Source organism: Mesocricetus auratus, unplaced genomic scaffold (assembly GCF_017639785.1).
Source record: "Mesocricetus auratus isolate SY011 unplaced genomic scaffold, BCM_Maur_2.0 Super-Scaffold_100004, whole genome shotgun sequence".
NCBI lineage: Eukaryota > Metazoa > Chordata > Mammalia > Rodentia > Cricetidae > Mesocricetus > Mesocricetus auratus.
This window is the reverse complement of record NW_024429189.1, coordinates 87,231,182-87,253,440: the sequence shown is the minus strand read 5'-3', so window position 1 is coordinate 87,253,440 and position 22,259 is coordinate 87,231,182. Positions and strand designations below refer to the sequence as shown.

Here is a 22,259-nt window from a genome sequence, read left to right as displayed (position 1 = left end):
AGAGATATATAAGTAATGCTAAGGATGTCTGAAAAAGCCATAGAGAATCACATTTATTTCTTCAGTTTTCTGAGACAGGGTTCTCTTTGTACCCTTGGCTGCCCTAGAACTTACCCTGTAGACCAGGCTGGCCTCAAACTCATAGAAACCCCACCCTACCCTCCCCACCCCTGCCCCTGGCTCCTGAGTGTTGGGATTAAAGGCGTGTACTGTCACCACCATCTAGCAGAGAATCACATTATTTCATGAGTTTATCTTAAAATACTAAATTAATGTGTGTGTGCGCATGTGCACATGTATATACTTTAAATGGAGTTACACCACACCAGGCGATAATGCTCCTTTTGACCACACAGTCTGAAGAAACATGTTCATAATATATCAGTTGAGCCAAATGAGAGTTGTAAGCAAGGCCAGGACTACAGAGGGAATCTGGGCCTCTGGGAATCTGGGAATACTTGATGCTTCCAAAACCTTCCTCAACACAGTATTTAGTCACAATAACATCACAGCTGGGAAGAAAGGAAAAACAAAAACAAGCAAGCACTGACTTCCTAGCCTTTAGACTCTTTGTCCCTTCCTTCCCCTTTCTCAAATGCAAAATTCCCTCCACCCACTGCTCTCAAGAGGAAAGCTTGTAAAAGAACAGCAGTACTGGGAGTTGGATCCCAGAATTCATTATTACAAGAAAACCCTAGGCAAGGCCCTGAAGTACTACACAGGATACTCATTTAAGGCTGAGGTCCCGACATGGCATACACATACAACAGAGTGCACATAAATGAATGCATAACTATGAACTGAATCCAGTATGCTCACAAAAAATGTGCAGAGTAAATTACATATGGCTGTTCTATAGTTTTCCTTTAGATCCTGCCTGAACTACTTTCCACATGTTTAATCTTCATTCAGAAGCACATCACCAGGTCAGTGTCTTGCACACTGCACTGTTTTCAGTGTGCTCATATGAGCTCCTCAGTATTGTTTTTTATGGTGTAGTCCAGCTGGGTTATACTGGGAAGAAAAGTAGAACCAAGCTGCTTCACATTGTTTGAGCTGCACATACTTGTATAGAAGGAAACATGGAGATATGGCTCAGTAGTACTCACTACACAAGGCAAATATGAAAACTAGAGTTTGGGTTCTCAGAACAAAAAGGCTAGGTGGGTGTGGTAGCCCACCTGTTATCCTAGCACATAGAAGGTGAAGATTGGGAATCCTCAGCTAGACTAGGCAAAAAGTTGAATCTAGGTTCAGTAAGAGAGATTGCCTTAGCACAAAGGCAGAATGACTGAGGAGGACACTGGAGATCACAAGTGACAGTGAACCTCCATATATACCTGCAGATCACATACATACATGCACTGGGTAAGGAAAACCAACCTAGATGATTGTGCCTATGAGCTTTCCACCAATTGTGCTGCTAGAGGCACATTTCCTGTTTTTAATCTTGTTTAGTCTGAAGGGTCTCTCGAGGCCATTGTTAGCACTGGAGGCACAAGTGAAATGGTTTCATATTTTAGCAAGGCCAGCTGAAGTTCATCTCACTTTTAGGTTTGGTTTAAAAGATTAATTTTGTGATATCTGAAGCATCTGCCTCAGATGTTCCACGGGCAGTAAGTACACAGCCTTTGCAGAAGGAACAGGCTGCATGTTAGTCACAAGACCTCAAACCACACTGGCCTCAAGCCACTTCTGCTTCAGCCCTCAGACTTCAAGTCCAACTACACAAAACCAACTCTGGCTTTACAAATATTTCTGGCCAAAGGGAGGCTGAGACGGGAAGATCTCAATTCCAGGCCAGCCTGGGGCACATAGGAGTACTCTGTCCTCTAACAAAAACAAAAGCATCATATTTAAAAGTCTCCTGGATTCATTCTGGAGAACTTGCTCTGATTTGAACCTGGACACCTTAGGGTAGCACAGATGAAAGAGAACCTACTTAGAAAAGGAGTGCCAGGAATGCTGGGTTACACTGAGAAGACAAGGAGCATGATAAGCTAGTGCAGGCAGGAGGACAGCAAGTTGAAGGTTTATCAGGGTTACACAACGAGTTCCAGACTAACCTTGGTCACACTCAGACCCAGTCTCAAAACTAAAAGAAAGCAGCACAATGAGTACAGGGTTGCTGCACAATCCCTGCTGCCTGTGGGAGCATCCCAGCTGCACTTCAACACCTAGCACCTGGGTCAAAAAGGAATAAGGAACATTCTCAATTGCTGTTATAAAGTATAAGTTATTGCCTGTATTTCACAGACTACTCAAGCCTGCTAAATTATTCAGGTAACTTAGGATAAAGTTATGATTGCATCTATAGACAAACACTTGCTCTGGTTACAGAACTAAAATCAGGTGGTGCTCTCCATTTATTAGAAAGAGAGGAGTCACTAAGAAGGCCTGAAAAATCACATGTCCTTCACTTATGACCTCTGGCCCTTTTCTACACTACTGTAAGACTCTTAACAATTCAGTACATTTTAATTGTCAGATAATTCATATCACACTTCAAATATCTGAGAGTAGCACAAAGTCAGGACACAGGGAACAAGTTCATACAGCAATTAGTAGAATTTAGTATAAAAATCAAGACTCTGGAGGCAGTAGGCCTAGGTTTAAATCTAGGTTTCACCCTTTAGTAGTGTGATCCAGGACAAACTGTCCCATCTATAAATAGAGGCATTGCTGGCATGAAGAACAAAAGATATAACAGAACTCAAATACCCTGTTCTAACTATTGCCCTCAAAAGGCAATAGTTCAGCCAAGTTGGGGGGGGGTACATACTGAAAACTAGCATGAGGATGGCAGAGGCAGGAACAAGTTTGAGGCCAGCCTGGTCTACACAGCAAGAGACTATCTCAAAACAACACCATCTTAAGAATCCAGGCATGATGGCACAAGCCTATAATCTTAGCACTTGGAAGGCAGGGGCTGGAGGATTGATTCAACACCAGCCTTGTTCCCATAGCAAGTTTGAGGCCAGTGTGAGCCACATGGAACCCTGTCTCTACAAAACAAAAGTACTATTTTCTCACTGGGTGGTGATGGCACACACCTTTAATCCCAGCACTCGGGAGGCAGAGGCAGGCGGATCTCTGTGAGTTCCGAGACCAGCCTGGTCTACAAGAGCTGGTTCCAGGACAGCCTCCAAAGCCACAGAGAAACCCTGTCTCAAAAACCCAAAAAGCTCTATTTTCTCCCTGTGGAAGCAAGTTGGTTATGAAAACATTTCCAAAATTATCTGACTTTTCCAAACCCTGAAACCAAATCGATAGATTCCATGGAATGTTTCCAGATGCTTGAAGAGAAGGAAGATTTCCTCAAAATCTCCAATGTGAACAGAAGGAAAACCATACTGGTTTGAGATCATGCCACATCTGTGTTTCACATCATCTCCACAACATTACCACAACAAGTTGGATCAGTTTAACATGAGAAGAAAAATAGAGAGCAATTAAGGATTTCTATTTTTGTCAAATTCCATCTACTCAGAATCATTGACTCTCACAGCTACATGGAAGCTGTAATCTTATCCTACATTAACTCAGTGAGTATCCTAGAAAGCACCTGTCTTGTGCCAAAATGCCAAACTTCAGAAATAAGAGCTGAACAATGAAATGAGTGACAAAGGAATAATCCACTACTTCTAAGAAATATGTAAGCAACTCAAAGTATTTTAGTTACATTGACAAGTTTGCATTGGGCTGCATTCACAGCTATCATTGGCCCCACATGGCCCACAGGCTCCTGGTTGAAAAAGGACAGAATGAAACTGGAAAACTCCCAAGTTAAATTGGTGAGTCACATGATACTCTGTGAAGTCACTGATCTTTTTGGAAATCCAAGGAGCTGAGGTTAAATTTGTGTGTGTGTGTGTGTGTGTGTGTGTGTGTGTGTGTGTGTGTGTGTGTGTGTGTTTGTGTGTGTGTGTGTGTCTGTGTGTGTCTGTGTGTGTGTCTGTGTGTGTATGTGTGAGTTTTACTTTCAAGTCTTAGGCAAGAAAGTCTCTCATTTTTGGAAAAGAATCTACAGACTCAGGTTCTATCTCATCACAAACACAGCAATCATATTGTGAATCAGATTTTAAAAATGTTTTTATTAGCACATATTAACTATATATAACAGGTTTCATTATGAAATTTTCATGTTGGTACATAACATATTTCAATTATTCACCCTGTTGATCTCTTGTCTTCTTCCCCTCACACTAACTCCCTTCCACTCCTTTTTCCTAACTAGCTCCCCTTCCACTTTCATATGCCTTTCTCTTTTTGTGTATTTTTCAAGGGTTTACTGGAACATGCACTTTATTGGTGGCTATACCACTGAAGACAATGTCTCTGCCTTCCCTACCACTGTTAGCTGCTTATAAATCCTCAAGTAAGGGTGGGACCCCATGATCCCCTCCACAACACAATGCTGGCAGGCTCAGTGCAATCCAGCTCCTGTGCAAGTAATCACAGCTGATACTCTTATTTGGATGATTTTCCAAATCACTTTTCCACAAAGACTCAAAGCAGTCATCACCATCATTGAGAGTTTCTTCTTTAATCAAATGGCAATCCCTTTAAACCTCAGAACAAGCCCAAGTGTTCTTGGGATGGGAGCCTAAGACCAATTCTCAGCACTGTAGATCAAGTGAGACCTCAAGGGGAATGGTCTCAAAATCTGTCTATCAAGTATTCCTCCCTCAAAGATAACCTCTTTTCAGCCTAGATCTCCAGGGCTCCAGGTAGCACCAGGAATTCCTATTACCCTTGACTCGCTCAGGGAAAAACAAACAAACAAACTGCAAACTATTTTTTGCATTTTAAAAGAATTCTCCAGTCTCCCTGCCTGTTTTTATATAGGTATTTGACACCAAAGGCAATCTCTAGTATCAGGGAACTCTTGTTTTTTGGATGTTTCTATGAATCTAAAGGCTAATCTTTAAGAGTTGCAGTTAAGTTTAAAGAAAGGGGGAAAACAAGTTAGATAGACAAAGCCAAAAGAATGACCTTATTCCTTCCTTCCAAACCCAGCTTATTGTGCTGCTGGCAGAAGGAACAAATTGCAATGAAATGCTCATGCTTATCTCCCTTCCCCCTCTCAGGCTTGCAAAGCCTCATCCAATTGCTACACAAAAAGGCTTTTTCTTATAAACTTCTCTCCCTTCCATTTCTGCCTCCATCTTGAATGGAAAGAAACAAAACTAGAGATGGAATGTACATAGCTCTGCAAATATTCATGAGAAAACGCTCTGACACCCACATGTGGCTGAGCTCCCCGGCACATGCATGAGCCAGGAAAAGGGGATTCCAAGAAACTCTGACATCTATGTTTCTATAACCAAAGCAACTGGGATAATGTCTCATAATGTGCAGCAAGATTCAAGGAGGTGAGACTGGAAATGTAGTTCTATGCAGAATCGTGTGCCTGACACATAAGAAAAGTACTAGGATCAATTCTGAATGCAAAAAAATAAGTCAGAATCCAGGGACTGATTAGGTAAGAGTGCTTGCTTTTTTATTCAAAAAAAATATTCTTTTTTTTTTTTTTTGGTTTTTCGAGACAGGGTTTCTCTGTATTGTTTTGGAGCCTGTAGACCAGGCTGGTCTCAAACTCACAGAGATCCGCCTGCCTCTTCCTCCAGAGTTCTGGGATTAAAGGCGTGTGCCACCAACACCTGGCTTATTCAAAATTTTACATTTTATTATTTTTATGTGTGTGGGTGTTTTGCCTGCATGCATGTCTATGCACAGTACTTTCGGATGCCAGAAGAGGTCACTGCATCCCCTGGAATTGGAATTACAGATGGGGGTACTATGAATTTACCTGGGTCCTCTGAATGGAGCAACAAGTGCTCTTAACTACTGAACCATCTCTCCAGCCCTAGTGCTTACTACTCTTGCAAGTGACCCAAGTTCGGTTCCCAGCATCTACATCATGCTGCTTAAAACCACTTGTAACCTCAGCTCCAGGGGATTGGACAGCCTCTTCAGGCCTCTACAGACACTTGCCTTCATATGAACATATGCTCACACACAAACACATAATTAAAAATAGAAATAAAATCATCTTTTTAAAAAGGCAGTTTTATTTTACTTGTCATCCATCAAATTATTAATTGAATGATTAATTTACTAGGCATTAAGTGATCCTTTAAGATATATGGCACTAGAGATACAGGAACAAAACTGTGATAGATGATGTATACATAAACCTGGATTCTGCTGTCACTAGTTGGGGATTTGATTGTTGATTCTATTGCTCAATGTCTCAGAGCCTATTGCTACCCCTAAAGTGGAGCTACAACAACCCTGGAAAGTAATGTAATTCTAACAGTGTCTGCCACTGAGTGAGCTCTCCATTCCACTCCATTTTAGTTTCTTCTTTGTGTTTCCTGCTCCTGTTGTGCCTCCAAAGTACCTTTTCCTTTTCTATCACTTTCCCACTTTCTTTACTCTTTTCCCAAAGCCTTCATTCACTCTCCAAGTTCAGGAGACTCCAAAGAAGTAAAAGAAGTGAAGGCCAGACTTCTCTCCACATCCTCCTCCTTACTTTCTTGAAGTAGCAGATGACAGATCTCATCTTCATTTTGTAATAGATGGGACTCCCAGACAGCAGTTTCTAATCAAACCCTGGCACCATTAGAGAACCAGTAACAAGTGCACAATATCCCTCAATATTACTAGATAGTCTAACAGCATACTACCAGCCATGCTAAGATCTGTGTTGCAGTTCATGGTGCCTGCCTACCGACACAATAAACAGCAGACATTTCCAGGCAACTTAAGGACAATTTTGGAGTTGCAAACAAAAAAAGGGAGAGGGAGAAAGAGACAGGGAGAGGGAGAAAGAGACAGAGAGAGAGAGAAAGAGAGAGAGAGAGAGACAGAGAGAGACAGAGACAGAGACAGAGAGACAGAGAGACAGAAAGACACAGAGAGAGAGTTGGTAGAGTGCTTGCCTGGCATGCATGAAGCCCTGGGTGTGATTTCCCCATCTCTCTATAACAGCAGGCTTGATGGTGCAGACCTGTAATCCTGTCACTCCAGAGGTAGAAGCAGGAGGATCAAAAATTCAGGGTCATCTCAGTTACATAGCAGGTTCAGGGCCTCTGGGGTGGTGGTAAAGTCCCGAGTGAACGTGTATTTTGACAAGCAAAACCATGTCAAGGACCCCAATGTCTCAGACCCATGGGAATGGCAAAGCCTTCATCTGGTCCTAGTAAGGATGTTAAAAATGACTGACCTTCAGCTAAAACTAGTGTACACATAAACTATTCATCACAGCTTGTAGTCTGAAATTGCTTGCCTATAGATATCTCCTACTAAGTTTGGCTAAACCTGCCTCCTTTTTCAGTTGTATAAAATAAACCACTACCTCAATTCAGGTGGATAAAACAAACTCAATAAGATTTCAGGCTGCTGCTGCTACAATTATATCAGAATGCATAGCCCTGCAACTCTAGCTTTTCTGTACCCCTGTCTAAACTTTCTCCATTCCATAGACTCCCATTCAGATCAACCACAAAGGCATGCAGACTGAAGTCAAGGGATACATGAGATCCTGTCTCAAAATATATAGAAAAGCAAAATATAAAATGTTTTGGGCTGGGGAGATGGCTCAGTCAGTAAAGTGTCTGCCATGCAAGCAGGCAGACCTGAGTTCAGATCTCCAGGACCCAGCAGGCAACATGTGCCTGTAACGCCCTTCTACAACGGCCCTTCCCTCCCCCACACCCTTCCAAGGAGACAAGCAGATCCCTGAAGTTTACTGGCTAGACAGCCTATCCAAGTTAATGAGCTTCAGGTTCAGGGAGAGACTATCTCAAAAGAATGAAAGGTAGGGAGCCAGTCAGATGGCTCAAAAGGTTAAAGTGCTTGCCTTGAAGACTGACGAGCTGAGTTCAATCCCTGGAACCCATTTTAAGGTGGAAGGAAAGACTGGATTCCATAAAGTTATCCTCTGACCTCTATATTTATACACACATACACATGATAATAAACAATTTTTTTCAAGACAGAGTTTCTCTGTATTGGTTTGGAAGCTGTCCTGGAACTCACTCTGTAGACCAGACTGGCCTCGAATTCACAGAGATCCGCCTGCCTCTGCCTCACAAGTGCTGGGACTAAAGGCGTGTATCACTAACACTCAGCAATAAATAAAATTTTAAAAATAGTAAAAAACAACATAAATGTGAAAAAAATGGAAGATCAAAAGTCAACCTTGGGCACATTCACTAGAGCACACACACACAAAGTACCTTGAATAGTGTCTAGTCTCTTTCCAGTATTAGTACACTGGCCTTTTAATTAATACTTTTTTTTGAGACAGGTCTCTGTGTTGCCCAAGTAATCCAGAGATTCCTGGCATTAATGGTATGCACAATGGCACCAGTACCCAACTCAATTCTCTGAAACTCTACTTAGCTACCACATATCAGAATTTTAAAATGTTCCGTTAGGCCGGGCAGTGGTGGCGCACGCCTTTAGTCCCAGCACTCGGGAGGCAGAGGCAGGTGGATCTCTGTGAGTTCGAGGCTGGGCTGGACCGAAAGCCTCCAAAACAATATTGAGAAACCCTGTCTCGTAAAACCAAAAAAAAAAAAAAAGTTCTGTTAGTTATTCTTTACATCTTAGTAATACACAATTCCCTGTAAAGTTATTGTAATCTATCTTATTCTAATGGAAATGAAGACCAGCTATTTTTCATGTTCCATAGATTGTAAACTCACCATGTTCTGTACTTGGCATTATCACCAATCTTTGCATAGTTGACTCAGCAGTCTGTCATTAAGCAGTCACATCCAAATGTACATGAGGTGCACTGCACAAATGGCAGCTGTCATTTTGGTTCCTGCAGTCCAATCCTTTAATCACTGCTAAGTCTCAGACAGTGCCTATGTCCAGAAATGACAGTCCTGGCTTAGCATAAACTGGACTATAGAAGAATTTCTGATGGCTGAATAAAGCCAGCATTCCTCAGGAACTTGTGAAACAATTCCTGTTCAGTTTCAGTCACCAAAAGGAGTTATTCCCCTTACCTCTAGCAGAAGAGACATAGGCTCTCCATTAACATATGCCCATAGTTGCAGATCAAAACCCGTGCGGGCCTCTAGGCTCCTTCAGTCCCTATTCACAAGTACTCCTGGCCCTTCTCTCCAATTCCTCCTGCACTATGCTGGCCCCCAGGCTGTTCCAGATATCAGCCCATCATCCCCCAAGCTCTCTGCCTCCCTCAGTTGGCCCCCTCTCGTGAAAATAGACCTGGCCACCTTGAGTCAGTTTCCTTTTCTTTCTGCTCTGGATTCTTCCAGATGCCTCTAGATGTTCTCTTATCCACAATAAAAACCTCCCCCTAATCAAGGAGCAGCCATTTTGGTGGTTTCTTTACCGTGTCCCTCGAATACAATCACGTTCTGGAGAACATGTGGTTCCCCTCCCTAGCCTCTCCAGGTTTCTAACATTCTCTCAGTAAAGTGGTGAAGAGCTATTATTTCTTTTCCTCTCCCTCTCCCCTCAGTCTACTCCTTCTCCCTTCCCTGCTGTTTCCTTTCCACTCCCTCCTCTTAAAAGGCTTACAGTGACACACTCTGTGTTGTGTAGGGTTTGGTATTCAGTGTATTATGAAAAAAAAAAAAAGAAAAACACCACCAAACACAATCATTTTACTACCATAATTTTAGTTTTAGAATCAGTGGTTGTAGAGAGAAAAATCTCCTCACCCACACAATTTTTAATCTGGACAAGTTACAAATGTTTGTGTAATGTGTTTTAGCCAAATAAACTATTTTAAAATGCAGATTCCCAAGAGAGTAGAAGCAATTGCTTTGCAAAGGGCAGGGCAGCCTTTTGTTCCTGAACATGCTTTTTGTTGACTCAGGCTGGCTTGTTGCAAACAGCCAATGACGTCTTGGTGGGGAAAACCGAGCTAAAGTTTCTCGTGGAAAATTTTACAAGCATACAATAGGGCAAATACAATGTGTATGAGCAGAGAACTCCTGCCCCAACAGTTGTTCATCACCAGGAGGAAGTTAGCTGAGTTTTCCAAGTGGAGTGTGTTGGCCCCAAGAGGAATACCCAGCTTCAATGACGGGGTAGAGAAAAAGAGTGCACTTCCTTCTCATGTACTGTTTGTTCATCGTGTCAGCATCTGAGTCACAGCGCACAAAAACTCACTCATCTACCTACTGCATGAGCAATTACGTAAGTACTTTAATATGATATGCACTACTACAAAACACACACACACACACACACACACCTAACAAAAACAGGACAGAGAGGTTAAGTAGCTTGTCCAAATAAGACAGCAAACTATTAATTGTGCCTTAATTCAAATCTGGGTCTAATTTCAGAGCTGAAACAGGTTAGCATTAGTGTAGATTCACACCAGGAAAAACAGATCAATCAATTTTGAAGACAAGTTTTAGCTAAAAATCCAAATATTTTTAAAAAGGTATAAATACAATTTTAATCATCAACAAAGATCTGCCTTAAGAATGGTAAATTAGCCAGGCAGTGGTGGTGCACGCCTTTAGTCCCAGCACTCGGGAGGCAGAGGCAGGCGGATCTCTGTGAGTTCGAGACCAACCTGGTCTACAGAGTGAGTTCCAGGACAGCCTCCAAAACAATACAGAGAAACCCTGTCTTGAAAAAAACAAACAAACAAAAAAAAAAAAAAAAAAGAGAGAGAGCGCTAAACAAAACTACAAGGCATAGGAAAGATGACCAGGACACATTCAGCCAGCAAAGCCTTGGTGCTCTTAACCCTTAGTGAGCAGATCTTTGGTATTCACCTTCTATACTCTTGCAGACTGGCAGACTAGCTGCCTATCCCATTCACATTCTGTATAGGAGCACAGGTACACATGTAAGATCCTAAGAAGAGATGAGCCTTTAGGACTCCTCAATCCTTCTGCTGTACATAACTCAAGACCATGTTTGGGGTGAGCCTTACTGACTGTGGTGGTTTGAGAGAAAATGCCTCCCAAAGGGAGAGGCATTATAAGAGGTGTGGTCTTGTGGAGGAAGTGTGTCACTAGGGGCAAGCTTTGGGGTCTTTTTTTTCAAGCTTCACTCAGTGACTTCCTGTTGCCTGAGTCAAGATGTAGGACTTCCAGCTTCAGCATCAAATCTATCTTCCTGCATGCTGCCATGCTCCCCCATCCTGATGCTAATGGACTGAACCTCTGACACTGTAAGCGAGCTGCCTCAATTAAATGTTTTTATAAGAGTTGCTATAGTCATGGTGTCTCTTCACAGCAATGAAAACCCTAAGACACAGACCTATTACAATAGCAGAAGACCATCTGCACTAACCCACACCAGAACCACACTGAGGCTCAAATGGAAAGCTCCCACGCTTTCACCACGTAGCCTCCTTCCACCTCTTGGCAACATTTAAAAGAAAAACTGATACCACTAACTATCATTTCTCAGATGAAAACATTATTAGTTTCTAACCAATATGCCATAAAAAAACAGCCATCACCCAGATTCCCTGCTAATTTACCTAAGTATCCAGTTAGAAAAACTGAGGAGACAATGCTATGAAAATAACTTTAAACATTCCACAATGTATTAGAGTGTTTTCCTCTTGAAAACAAGTTTTCATTGAGATTTTCTCAAAGTTTAAAGTACCAGTTAGAGTACTTCCAGTTTGCAACTGCCATAATGACCTTGAAAAGCAAATTTACAGAAAAATTTGTAAACAGAAGAATGGAGGGAAAAATGACATTACCACTTCCTGAGATGCGTATTGAGGGTCCTCCGGGTTGACTGACCAATAGCAGTAATCAAAGCCAAATGCTACAACCTTTTCCCGGCTATCTCCAAAGCTCTCTGGTCGACTGCTCACCTGAAATTAAACACAGCACCAGTGTGTTCCCTGTCATGTCATTGGAATCTGGACAGTGGCTCTTGATTATGCTTTCTGATAATTACAGAGACCTGGACTAACACTATAATATTTATGACAGCCACAAAAGAAGAGTGGTAACCTCTGTCTCCATCTCACTAGGAACAAATAAAGACCCAGGAACTAAATATGCCTATTACAGGAGCATGTGTCTGCATACACACACCTGAGCCATAGGACAGCTCAGGAGAGAAAGCCTCTTTTAATGAACATCTTCAGCACTCATTTCTTCCCTAAGTATTTCTGCACAGAATACTGACAGCATGAATAGTACAGTCCCTGAGTCCAGCCTATTTCATCAACTTGGAGCCTTCACTAAGATCCTTGAGGAATCTGCCCTCAGCAACTTGGAAACAGTATTAAATGGAACAACCAGGCATAATCCAGTGGCTGAAGGCAGATGAGGGTAGGGCTAAAACTTGGAACTGCGCTGAGCTCTGGGTACTGGAGAGAATGGCCAACATTCTTCACAGAAATGCCTAGTCTAAATATTTAAACAGTGGCATTTGGGTGATAATGATCTCCCTATGAGAAAACATCTCTTGAAAAGATCTCCTTCATCCTCTCCAGAGAAAAGAACCTCAAGAATGGACACCTGGTGCACATCCTGAATTCTTAGTTCATGGCTGTAAGATGGCCAGGATACTACAAAATCACCGCAGTCTGTAGGCATGCACAGTTTGCGTGCTGGTTGCTCCACTGTCCTCTGCCAGCCTACAGAAGGGAAAGCACAGCTTACAGAGGAGGCTGTAGCACTAAGAAAATATACCCCCCAAACACATTTTAGACAAGAATAAAGTTTGAAAAGGGAAAGGCAACTCTGACATTCACCACTCAAAATCTACAGAAGAACCTGAATGTCATAATGAGTAAGAGCTTGTTGGTGGATAACTGATCTTATGGGAGTCAACAGCTAGGGAGATGTGTAGAGGGCAAATGAAATTTTGTTCTTGGGGGCTTGAGAGAGGTGGTTCAGAGGTTAAGAGCAATGACTATCTGTCCAGAGGATCTGGGCTTGATTCCCAGCACCAGACAGTGGCTCATAACCACCTGCAACTCCAGGCCTGGGGGATCTGATGCCCAATTCCAGCCTCCTAGAGCACCAGGTACATATGTGGTGCATAGACATACATGTAAGCACAACACCCATACATATAAAATAATAAGCATATTTTTAAAAGTTTGCTTTTGAAATTTTTCTCTTGGACAAACTTTATTCTCTAGACTCAAAGTGTGAGATCTTACACAAAACAGGTGAGGTGATTAGCATGAGAGATAAACAAGAGAAGGTAGGGAAGGAATGGTCCTTTGTTCCCCAGGAGCTCTTGTTGAACCAGGACTCTTTCTCTTTTAACAAGCACTAATCACAAGAGGAAACAAATCACATCACAGAACTAACAAGGGAAGGGCATACTGAGGCCTGGGATCTAGGTAACCTTCACTCTGCCTCAGCTTCCTCAATTCTTGGGAATGCTGGCTTTACACCACAAGCTAATGACAGCATCTGTCATATGATCACCTCCCTGGATTCTTTCCACTGCTCAAGGTCCACAAAAGAAGAACCTGTTCATCTTCCTAGTCAGGAAGAATGGAGGAAGTTGACTCTGGAGGGTGGGGTGGAGAGGAGGGAAGGAAGTTCCCTGTGTCTGTCCAACTGTGCTCCAAAGTTAAGTAGGGTTGTAGGGGGAAAAAATCTGCCACAAGATTCAGGCTAGTGACAACTAACTCCCTTCGGGGTCTAAAGACTGATGCCTGACATCTGGACCACAGTATATCCGAAACAAACCCTGCATTACCAGGCAAATACTAAAATCCCTAATAACTCCCTGGATAAAGTACTGTCAGTTGAGGGGCTCATGATGGAGTTTAACTGGTGGCCAGGTGAGTTGCATAGACATACAAATTGCCCTTGAGTTAAGCTAATCACAGCCCATATTAGATACCCTGGGTTTAGTTTCAAAGCAGCTACTATCAGTTTCCAAAACAGCTGCACTATTCTATTTAACAGCATGGGACTCCAAAGCCACATTTTCTGGACGCTAAGCATAATTCTTTTCTTGTTTATTTACTTTACGATTGGCCTAGGCTTTTCCCACAATCCTCTTACATCTACTGCTCACTAATATATTAAAAATATTCACCCCCTGAGACCCTTTTTAAATATAAAGATTCTTATCTAGAAAACAAAAACAATTGTAGGCTTACCTTTACATTCCTGATTTTTGTCACTTTGTCATCAACTTCCACAATAATTCTTCCCCCTTCTTTGATCTCCCTAAGAAATAAGACAGAATTCAAATGAGAATAAACACTTTGTATTGTTTTCTGAGACAGTCTCAGGTAGCCCAGGCTGCCTCAAATTCACCCTCTAGTCAAAAATGGCTTTGAGCTTCTGCTCCTCTTATCTCTTCTGCCCAAATGCTAGAATTACAGGCATGTGCCACCACATCTGGCACCCACTTAAAACACACACACACACTATAAAATAAAATAAAATGAAGAAAGAAAAAGAAATTAGTTTTCTTCTGTCCCTGTTCCAGTAAGTGAATGCCTGTCTCTATAAACAGCTAAAAGCACATAAGGACTCCCTTGAGGGTATACTTTCCTGATCATACACTTTGATTCTGGAATCACTAACCATCACCACCACTTATTTTGGTGATCTTCTATATATAAAGTACTATATCAGGTAGGGATACTGTAATCTATTCATCCACCCTACTCTCCTGATATGGCTTCATAGCATATCTTTATTTTGACAGAACTTTAAAGTAAAGCCTAGAAAAATTACATGACTTGTCCAAGCCCACCCATCTAGGACCAGCAGAACTGGAATTTAAATCCAGATCTGTCTGATTCTTAACTATGCCTTAAAAATCAGACTTGGAAAATACCTTTGGCCCAGCACACAAAACCATTTTTCACTGTCTCTGGACCATTAAACAAAGTACTACTAAAGAGTACTGGAGTCCTCTCTGCTGAAACATTGGGCATGCTCTATATCTGAAGTCAGGGTGAAAGACAAGGTACTTAAAAATCTTCCTATATTGTCCTTACATGCTAACACTGCTAGCAACTACCCAACGTTTACATTCACTTCCAACTTCTTTCTTGCAGTGCTGGGTACTAAACAACATTCATTTTAATAGGCATATTTAATAGGCTTTTTCGGGTGATCCATACATCTGAAGCCCACCTTTTTTATAACAAAACCCCCCAGCTAGGGCAAGATGACTCATTAACTGAAGGCACTTGCTGTATCTGGAATAAAGCCCTAGGTAAAAAATTTCTCTCTAGTTTTAATCACAGCACTTGGAAGGCAGAAGCAGGCAGATCTCTGTGAATTGAAAGGCAGCCTGGTCTACAGAACTAGTTCCAGGATAGTCAGGCAATACAGATAAACCCTATCTTGAAAAACAAAACAAAAACCAACCCCCCCAAAAAAATACTAGTTAAGTGGCATTTTTTTTACTTAAATTTAAGTTTGTGTTGTTTCTTTCCCCTTAAGGCCTTACTGTATTTTCTTGTGCACTTTACAGAAAACAGTACATGAGAGAGGTATTCTTTCGTGGTGAAAGGGATCAAACCCAGTGTCTCATACATCCAGGAAGTGTCTAACCACTCAGCCACACCCCAAGTCCAGAGATGTCTCTAATATTCCAGGATCATCAGTCCACAAGAAGGTAAAATTGTCCCACCTTCCTCTGCTCACCTACAGAAAGGTTGGCATTAAATTTTAAGAGGGCAGAAAGGGCTTCAATCTCAGTTAAGAAGCTGGCTTCAGCTGGGCAGTGGTGGCGCTCACCTTTAATCCCAGCACTTAGGAGGCAGAGGCAGGCAGATCTCTGTGAGTTCGAGGCCAGCCTGGTCTACAGAGAGAGTTCCAGGACCGCCAGGGCTACACAGAGAGACCCTGTCTTGGAAAACAAACAAAAAACTAAAGCAACAACAAAAAGAAGCCACTACTACCTACTAAGGAAAAGCCCTAAGCAAGGCAAAGCAGTCGCCACTGCCACTAGCTGCTGGAGCCCATCAGCCCAATCCATTCTTTTGAGTCAAAGATTTTGAACAGAAGTCTACAGGCTGCCTATATCAGAATTAAGAGGAATACATGAAGGCTGAGTTAATTTAAATGTTTAGAGGAGTACAGTTTCCTGGGTGGATTTTATGTGTACTGTAATTTGAAAAATCACTGTCCTAGAGGGAAATATAGCCATGAGGCTATACATTTGTACTTATTCCTTTTTAAAATTCAAAAAAGTAAGAAACAGACACCAAAGAGGCCAGAAGAATAAAATCACTAAAAATGAACTAACACTTGATTAAACACAAGCTGGTAACAGGTGATATGATCAATGTTCATTATATACATATGTGAAAATGTCATAAAGAAGCCTATTGTTTTGTACAACTAACACATGCTAATAAAATGTTTCATAAAAAGATTGACAGGAGCCGGGTGTTGGTGGTGCACGCCTTTAATCCCAGCACTTGGGAGGCAGAGGCAGGCGGATCTCTGTGAGTTCGAGGCCAGCCTGGTCTACAAGAGCTAGTTCCAGGACAGCCTCCAAAGCCACAGAGAAACCCTGTCTCGAAAAACCAAAAAAAAAAAAAAAAATTGACAGGAGCCAGGTGGTGGTGCAGGCCTTTAATCACAGCACTCAGGAGGCGGAGGTGTGGTATACTGGATCAAATCCTGCTTTTATCACTTAAGCAAGGCCATGTTCTTGTTTGGAAAAAAATAATGTAAGCTTGGGCTAGATGACTTTAACGGTTCCCTCACAAGTACAGTATCAGTGCTTATGACTTATCTGAATGTTGGAACAGACTACATAATCAGCAATTCTCCACATGCAAAACAGTGTCAATGAATAGTGATGACCACCACCATTTCTACAGAATTCTGTGGGAATGGAAGAATGGTCTTGTCTGAATGTCTTAGCTGAGATCACACTGAGGTTTTTACATAACTACCCCCCACGCCGCTCCCAATCAGTGACTGTGAATCTGCAGCCTGCTAAAAATCAGCTCACACCTGGAGATCAGGAGACTTGACAATCTACCACTTACTTTCAAGCCTCTTCACTGGAGATAAAAGTAAATACGTTTCCTGGTTGTTTTTTCATTTTTGTTGGATGAGATATGTTATTCTCTGTAACAACTGCAACTAACAAAGAAGTTTCAACATCGTTTTCTTAATCTAATCCATGCTCTTTGAAATTCCTGGTTTCTAAGGAACTAAAAAGTTAAGAGTGGTCAATGTTACTATCCCAAGAACCCTAAAAGTTAATTTGGAAAGGATGAGATCTACCAGCAGCTACCTCCTCCTGGATAGTAGCTACTCCCAGGAAGCCTCCAACCCTGAGTCACCACATGAAGTTATGCAAAGTGAGATGTTTAAAAACTAACAGCCCTGGTTGTCCTGGAACTCACTCTGTGGACCAGGCTAGCCTGGAACTCAGAGATCTGCCTGCCTCTGACTGCTGAGCATGGGATTAAAGGCGTGTGCCACCACCACTGGCATGGTTCATTCTTTTTATGTGTTCCTCCTATCACACAGTTCTCATTCTGTCCAATTTTTTTTAAGCTAATGGCCTCTACATGGACAAACTTAGCCCCCATAGTATTATTTCCATCATAGGGGACAATGCCTTTCTTGGCCTGTCTCCATTTACCATCTTGTGTACTGGACATTTAAGATTTCTTTCCTACAAAAATTCCAACACATGTCATCTGGCCTAGAACCACGCTCTGTCAATTTTATCACTTTCACACACTTGCTTCTATCCAAGCATGGCCAAGGTTTCCATCTATACCCAAACAGCCTAAATTCACGTTCTCTTCCTGTTGTTACTTTACAGAGCTCTGCACTTGCCCCCACCTGTCAGAAAATTCAAAGATCATTCAGAACAGTTCAGACATCAACTCTTGTGCAGAGCCTTCTCTGACTGCCCGAGTGGAAGAGGAGCTCCACACTGGACGCCTCAAGGGTTAAGAGGTGTAGAAGCAGGCTCATGCACAAAGAACTAGCACCGAGAAATAACTTCCCCTTCCCCCACGTCACATTCTGTTCCTAAATCACATCAGCTGTCGGGCACAGATTGAAACCAGTCTCTCTGGGCCTCAATTTCCCTCCGATACCCTGACCGCTCTTTTTCCTAAGTCCCCACAGAGGAATTCCATGTGTATATATGAGCACACACCCTCCACTCCTCACTTGGTCACTCCCGTGACACCAAGAGGTGTGGAGACTGCCCCTCCTTTTGTACCTTCCCATGTCATGATGCATGAGAAGGGCCCTACTAAGTGCCCCAAGACCTGAGCCAGGGTCTTTAGAAACTCTTGTTGGCAAGATGCCAGGGACGTGCACACAGGGCAGTGACCCCTGAAGCCATTCAGGAACCGCTATCTCCTAGGACGCGAAGCGAAAGTTCAATTTGAAGCCCTGTCGCGCCGTGCCTTCATGGCTTCTGGACCCTGAGCCCTCGGGCACTTTGAGTCTGATTTTTCTCCTCCCCAATCCACCGAGGAGAAGCCTGGGACCTCGGGCTCCTCTCAATTCACTTGACGCCTCAGGCGGCCCCTCCTGCCAGACTCACCGCTTGCTGAGAGGCCGGACCCTCACGGCCACCCGCACATTCGCCATGCCTCTGCCACAGCCCAAGACCCGCACAGCGGTCCAGCGGAAGCATCCCTGGACGGCGTCCAGCGAAAAGACCCAGTCACAGGCACAGCAACAACCACAGACTGCCCCGCCCGCCCCCACGCGCCTCCTGGTGGCAGCCCCAGCCTCGCCCGAGGGGGCGGGGCCCGCCGAACCTCGGCCAATCCTGACTAGAGTGGGCGGGAGAACGCAGGGCCGCTCCGCCTCTCTCCCTCGCACCTCCCCGAACGCTCCCGCCCAAGTGCGAGCCACCGCCCAACAGGGGCGGAGCTCTCCCAGTGGTGGCCAATCCTGAGACAAGTGGGGTTGGCTTTCTCGCCTCGCTCCACCCTCTCACCTCCCCGGATAGCCCCGCCCAAGTACGAGCCACCGCCCGACTGGGACCCGGCCCGCCCAGCCTCCCGCCAATTCTGAGACAGGTGGGCCGGACCACCAAGTCTCGCTCTGCCCCTCTCACCTCCTCAGACGCCCCGCGCGTGCTGTAACACCTCCTTTGTTTTAAGATTTGGTGACAAAGTTTTTGGTTATTATTTCAAAGTTCGGGAAGTAAATTGCTAAATATTGTTTTTTACCCTGTTGGTCTGAGATGTCAAAACAGCTGCTAAATTTTAGGAGCAAAAATGAGGTGGAGCCTTTTGTGGAGGCTGAAGCAGTAATATTATTGTGAGTTCAAGGTCAACCTGGGCAGTACTTGGTCATTTGAGGTCATTTTGGAGTGCAGCGTGAAATCCTGTCTCAAAACAATGAAATGGGCAAAATAAATGATTTTGCAGTTCCAAGGAGTGCTTAACGAGGAGGGTTTTTTCGTTTCGTTTTTCTTCTTTTCCCTGGAACTTCTCTGCCACCCTAGCAGTGTTTATAATACAGAGTAAATGCTGTCTGATCAGAACCGTTCACATCTGTAAAGCCTCAAGCCCAGCTCGAAGGTGAAGGGACCAAAACCCCTTCCTGCCCGGTGGTGCTGATGAACAAACATTGAGTTATAGCAATGGGGAGTTCCAAGACAGCTATGTAGGAAGCTCCGATATCACACAACAAAAACAGAAACTAGCGTCTGTTTCTGATGGTGACAAATGTGTCCCCTGAAGACTCCTAACTCTTCCTACATCATGATCAGAGAGGGATGGGTGCAGGGTTAGCCATTGTTAAATTATTAACAGTAAATTTAGAGTTTAAAGATTTACAGACAAGACAAAATAAAAACACAATAAAGCAAAGCCTTTTCCTTCACGGGAACTGGAAAAGGAAATAAATACCTAAATGTATAACATGGTGAAAGACACTGAGTACAAGGAAAAATAAAAGGGAATAAAATGGAGTATGTACCTGGAGAAGTTACTATTTTATACAGACTCTTTGAGCAAGCAGTCACTGATAATGCTGACATTCTAATATATTTGAGGAAAGCAAGGCTGGGCAGCCATTCAGAGACTGTATTTCCTAGCATTTCTTAAGTAAGCCTCTATTAAGGCAGGTGTTGTTCTATGCAATAAAAACATATCAGCCTGGCAAAATCTCTGACCTCATAGAGCTGGGAATGGGTAAAACAATTTAAACATACGGCAAATTAGCTAAAGGGTAAAAAGTAACGGATAGAAAAGGAGATAGGAAGTGAGTAGGAACGCATGATGAAATTGAAATGCAATCAAGAGAGGCCTTAATAAAAACTTAGAAAACCATGAAAGCTGCAAAGAAAACAGGATCAGTAAGCCATGGTGGGCCGAGGGGTCTATGGTCAGGGCTCTGCTTCAGCTGAGGTGGGATCATTGAGTCCCATATTAGCATGGACTGAATAGCAAGACCTGGTATCAAAACAGGAAACTAAAAGCTAAGTTGTGAAAGGGCAGACACAGGGAGCAGGTCAATGTAAGGCCTCATGTAAGCAGGCACCTAAGTGGGGTAGATGGAGGGGCAGAATCAACATGAGCCATCGTGGTCTCTGGATTTTATTCAGTGAATTTGGGAAACCATAGGAAAGTTTGGTAGAAAAGAGTAAAATTATTTAATTTTCAAATTGGTGTGTGTGCGTGTGTGTGTGCGCGCGCCACAGATTGTGAGTGGAGATCAGGGATGTCATAATTGACTTTTATATCAAACAACCACTATCAGCTGGGCTTGTTGTTTACATCCCCTTATGGAAGGTAGGGAAGTTCATGGGACTGACACCTGGGTATTCAGTCACTCTATACCATCTACTGTATGCAATTCTGTCCTAATTGCACAAACCCTTGGGGAGAAGCTAGAGCACATGGGAGGGGGAGGGGGAAAGTGGGGTGCCCTACATCTATGCAGCTACAGGAAAGCCATCATCCCTGCTGGTGAAGTCTGCTTTTTGGGGGAGAAGAGCACCCACACTCCTGTTAAGTAACCCATCTCTTTCATAAGGAATCCCAATACACTCGTTGGTGCCTCAGAGTGAACTTTGGTGAGTCCATGCTGTTTATAATTGGGACCTTAGGAGGAGGGATAGACATTGCCTATGTCATCCTCTGATTAGCAAGAACAACCTGCCATTCATGTGGGGTACCAAATTCAGGTCGGCAGGTTTGGTAGCCCCTGATTGGCTGAGCCCATGATTTATAGCTTTAAAGGATTATTCTGGCTAGTCTGAGAAGTGAGGCATGTAGAAACCCAGAGAGGTCAGGTGGTTACTTTAGTATTCCAGTGGCAGAACCAGGGTGATGAGTCATGTAGGTTCCTTTTTCTTGTCCATTTTAAAGTACCAATAAAGCAATTTACTAGAGAGCTGGCTTACAATTTAGACTCACTTGCAACCCCAGTCTCCTGGATAGAATCTCTATTCATGCTGATTTGCAATGAAAACTGCTGCTGGATTTATATTTCTATCTTCAGGCTATAAAGCATGATATAATTGCAGCATTATATTTAAAATTATTGTACTCAAGGCTGGGGATGTAGCACAGTTGGTCAAGTGTATGCCTAGTATTCACAGAGCCCTAGTTAGGCTCAAATCCCAGGATGGCAGAAATCAGGAGAATCGGTACACACACGTTATCCCAGGGTTAGTAAGGATCAGCAAACTCCAGGCCAGCCTGGGCTAGATGAGATCTTATCTCAAAGACACAAAACAAGACAACAAAACCCCCAAGACAAAAACAAAAAAGCCCACTTCATAATTATTTTAGTGTGTATTTTTTGACATATAATACCATTGTAACAACCAAGTATATTGATTCCTTAATGGAATCAAATATTCAGTGAGATGGGAGGTCAATGCAATATGGAATATAATATGCTTATTTACCAGAGAAAGAAATGACACACAAGCTGGGGAATCAGAAGCGTGTCAGGCTTCCAAAGAGGAGAAGAGGATTCATTTCTCTTTCACTTTCTTTTGTCTCCACCTGTCCTAAATTTCCTTATCCCTGCCTTTAGGGCAGATAGCTTTCTGCCCTACAATTCAGAGTCCAGGTTTCTAGCCCTCTTCGCACCCTTCTCTGAATAATTTTGCTTCATTAAAAAAATACATAACAGTGCCGGGCTATGGTGGTGCACACCTTTAGTCCCAGCACTCAAGAGGCAGAGGCAGGGAAATCTCTGTGAGTTTGAGACCAGCCTGGTCTACAAGAGCTAGTTCCAGGACAGCCTCCAAAGCTACAGAGAAAGCCTGTCTTAAAAAACCAAAAAAAAAAAAAAAAAAAAAGAAAAGAAAAATTACATTAAGGTAAGAAG

General features: G+C 43.0%; 1 protein-coding gene across 7 annotated transcripts in view; it reads right to left on the bottom strand.

Moving 5' to 3' along the window:
• Positions 1-18,664, bottom strand: part of Stard9 (StAR related lipid transfer domain containing 9) — a 77,521-nt gene extending 58,857 nt beyond the window's left edge. For 4 of the 7 annotated variants that reach the window (XM_040746116.1, XM_040746119.1, XM_040746115.1 and 1 more), the window contains exons 1-3: positions 18,502-18,661; positions 14,108-14,177; positions 11,726-11,842 (exon numbers count right to left, since the gene is read on the bottom strand). In XM_040746116.1, coding sequence (XP_040602050.1) covers positions 11,726-11,842; positions 14,108-14,177; positions 18,502-18,548 — 234 coding nt within the window. In that variant the 5' untranslated portion in view covers positions 18,549-18,661. Of the gene's footprint in view, positions 1-11,725; positions 11,843-14,107; positions 14,178-18,501 lie in introns of all 7 variants that reach the window. The other 3 variants (XM_040746120.1, XM_040746114.1, XM_040746117.1) reach the window with 3 other exon arrangements.
• Positions 18,665-22,259: the final 3,595 nt, after the last annotated feature.